The 3,430-nt window shown below is 33.3% G+C and overlaps 1 protein-coding gene across 1 annotated transcript in view; it reads right to left on the minus strand.

The window, feature by feature from the left end:
- The window catches only part of LOC106681230 (uncharacterized), a 32,829-nt gene that overhangs the window by 16,091 nt on the left and 13,308 nt on the right, over positions 1 to 3,430 (minus strand). Inside the window, exon 4 of the mRNA XM_014421438.3 lies at positions 231 to 558. Coding sequence (XP_014276924.1) covers positions 231 to 558 — 328 coding nt within the window. The remainder of the gene's footprint in view (positions 1 to 230; positions 559 to 3,430) is intronic.

The raw sequence follows: 3,430 nt of genomic DNA on the forward strand, positions 1-3,430 counted from the left end.
CTCCCTCTCCCTCTCTCTCTCCCTCTCCCTCTCCCTCTCCCTCTCTCATTCCCTCTCCCTCTCTCTCCCTCTCTCTCCCTCTCTCCCTCCCTGTGGAACTATTTCAATAAGGATAAGATTCATCTGATGTATAGGTAAATGAAACTAAAAGGTAAGCTTAATGTTTTCTTGTCCATAAAATGGCTCAATAATAAAGATAAAGGCACAAGGTATAAAGGAAGGATAATTACCTTCGCCTGTCGAGCCTTAACAGAACTCTTACGGGACCCTTTCGCGATCGTTGGTACGTCTTCTATATTTTCTGCGCTCTGGGTAAGGATGTCTTCTTCTTCCATGACGAGCTGCTCTTCCTCGACACTTGGTTCGTAAGAGATCATGTTTCCTTGGGCGTCATAGATCTGTGGAGCCAGAAGATGAGCCAGGTGTATCAGTTTGCTTGTTTCAACTGTTATATCGTCCTCTTTTTTCAATGTCTTTCTCAGTTCTTCCTCCAATTGAGATGCTCCAGTTTCCTTCTCCGAGTCTCCCAATGAGCGTTCTAAATACTCACGGAGAAGCCTAAACATAATTGGAATATTCTTATCACCTGAATAATTAACATCATAACGGTGTAACCTCGATATTTCGAATCTTGAAATTACTTAATGTACAGATATGCTTTACATCTTTTCAATATAATGGATACAGAAGATCTGGCATACTTTGTATAATTATTACCTTTATATATAACTATACAGGGTGTTTCAGGACTAATTATCCTGAATGAAAATATGGATTAAGGATTCACGTCTAAAGATTTGTATTATCATGAATTATGTAGGTAATAAATAAATGAATGTGTGTTCCGACTACTTTATTAATGAAATGTAACAATCGACATTCATATCAAGTTTTTCAGTTTCAGCATTATGAAAGGCTCGGCATCTTTCTTCCACAGCAATGGCCGAGCGGCGCTGGACGTAAACTATTGTATCACCGTTATTCTTCTCCGTAAAGAAATAAGGTTATTGACCGGTCTTCCATGAACTTTTTGTTTAATCTTACCCCTAACAAACAAATCAGATCTGGAAGAGCGTGATAATAACACATATCAAGTGCCGTTCGGCAGCTGCTACTGATCCTGTGCCTCACTCTTCATTATTATTTCAGTTATGCTACGTTTCGGCCATCTTAAAAGGCAATCTTAACTATAAATTCACACCTCACATTCAACTATTAAAACTTTTTCAGGCTAGTCTGCCCAGGTCTAATAATATTAATCAAATTAATCTATGTTATTATTTTTTTTCATTTAATTTTAAAACTTGTAATTGCAAATTATCTCACACTATTATCACTCACTTATCAACAATATTATTTAACTTTCCTACACTCCTTCAATGTTGATAAAGAATTTTTTTTGAGATCCTTAATTCATACTTTCAGTTAGGACACTTATCCCTGAAACATCCTGTATACAACTTGTCTCCTAGAGTGTCCTTCAACAAATCTGTTCTTGCGTTATGAGTTAGTGGGGGAAGATAGGACAACGGTGTTGGAATTGTTAATAGAGAGGATATCGATGTGTAGGGGAGAGATTTAAAAATAAAGAAAAAGCGCAAGCAACATTCAAAGGGCTTCTCCACATCTGGAAATAATATATCAAATTTGAGATGCTCTATGTGATAGTTATATTGGAATATTTTATGGGAATTGAAGTTACAATTTAGCTGTGGCTGTAAAACACATCCTTTCTGAGAGGGGTTGGGAATGCAATGGGGTACATGTCAGTAAAGCCATAAGGATATGTACTTTATCTAGGTATAAAGTATACATCATAAAGCAAGTAATATATATCAATTTTTTAATTGAAAATTCTTTCAAATTCCCTTAAACAAGCCATTCAATGAAAAATATAGGTACCTGTATATACCGAATTACTGATGGTTGATACTCAGGTGCGGTGTTGATTAAGCGTTGAGGTAACAAACAATACTCCTGTGTAAATATTTTTATATATAATTTCAATTCAATGTCTTAACTAGTGGCACAATGGCTTACAGTATTTGAGAAAATTTGTATTTCTATAGAAATAATGTTGGTACTAAATAATGGTAACTAGTTTAAGATGAACATTTTAATTAACAAAAGTTTTAACAGTGTTACTTTTTTTTTCATTTTGCATGTTTTACAATAGGATGTCTCATTTAGTAAGCACCTTTATTTTTGCCCAATAAGACTGTGTACCTACCTTTGAAGGAGATGGTAGGGGGTTCGGGAAAAAAAACGTTTTAAATACCCTCGATTATCTCATTCATACACGTATTAATCGTTTTGACGAAATTTAATTCTATAAAGTTCGTTATATAGAGCACATTATATAGCAAATAGATGATTTAAATATAAAGTTCATTTTTTTTTTTAAATACCTTGAGATTCGTTACATGGAGGTATCAGCTCAGTACAAAATTTACAGCCAATATTTTAATAGAAAATGTCGATTCGTTTCAATTAATTCACGTTCTAATCATCGAAAACTTTCAGGCTTAAAAACGTATACACCGGTTTTGGAGAAGAGCGTTTATATATTAATATATTTTATACTAATACCGCGTAAAATTGTATGGTGATCTAGATCTTACTAAAATATATAAGAAGAAAAAAATACCATGACTTGGGGGTTCAGTACGTGGTAAGAAAGTGTCCATTATTAATTAATCTACTAATTATTAATCCTTGAATTGTAATAGTTTTACATCACACGGTATTTATAAAATTATAGGCAGAAAATAAAAATAGAAATATGATCGAAATTAATTTTTAAAAAAATTTTACAGGACGCTATGTTGGGTCAGGCATTTTGATCAATGTGCTATATTTACAAGCTACCTTTACACATTTTCATATTAATTATAAATTATTAATTTTTGGACACGGGTTATAGAAGATATTTATTTTCTGCCGATGTCCTGCGTTCACGAAAATAACTCATAACTCTTCACAATTTCATCCAAATCAAGCGTTACTAGGGGTATTCATGATCTTTAGTTTAACATGTTAAAGCGTGTTAAATGGAGAAATATTTCCTCCTTTTACCATGTTAAATCGATATAACATGTAACATGGCTGAGAGTCTGTTACTAGGTCTGCTAAATGGAGAATGACGTCACGAAACAGACCAACTGTGCTTGTCACCATTTTATTTGTTGTGTTAGGTTACTTACTTATAGTTTGTTTTGTTTTTTTTCTGTTGTCTTGTGTTTTGGACTTTTTAAAAAAGATAATCATAGCCAAACTTTTCACTTATTTTAGGCATGTTGTAATAAATTACTGTAATCAAAACTTAGAAGTAAACAATAACATGAAGTTTTGGAAGGAAAGGTTACTAAACAAGATGCTCAGAAAATCCGCTAGGAGCTCTTATGCATTTACCATTTAACATGACTTTAAA

This window comes from Halyomorpha halys, unplaced genomic scaffold (genome assembly GCF_000696795.3).
Source record: "Halyomorpha halys isolate HHAL.00 unplaced genomic scaffold, Hhal_1.1 Scaffold321.1, whole genome shotgun sequence".
Classification (NCBI taxonomy): domain Eukaryota; kingdom Metazoa; phylum Arthropoda; class Insecta; order Hemiptera; family Pentatomidae; genus Halyomorpha; species Halyomorpha halys.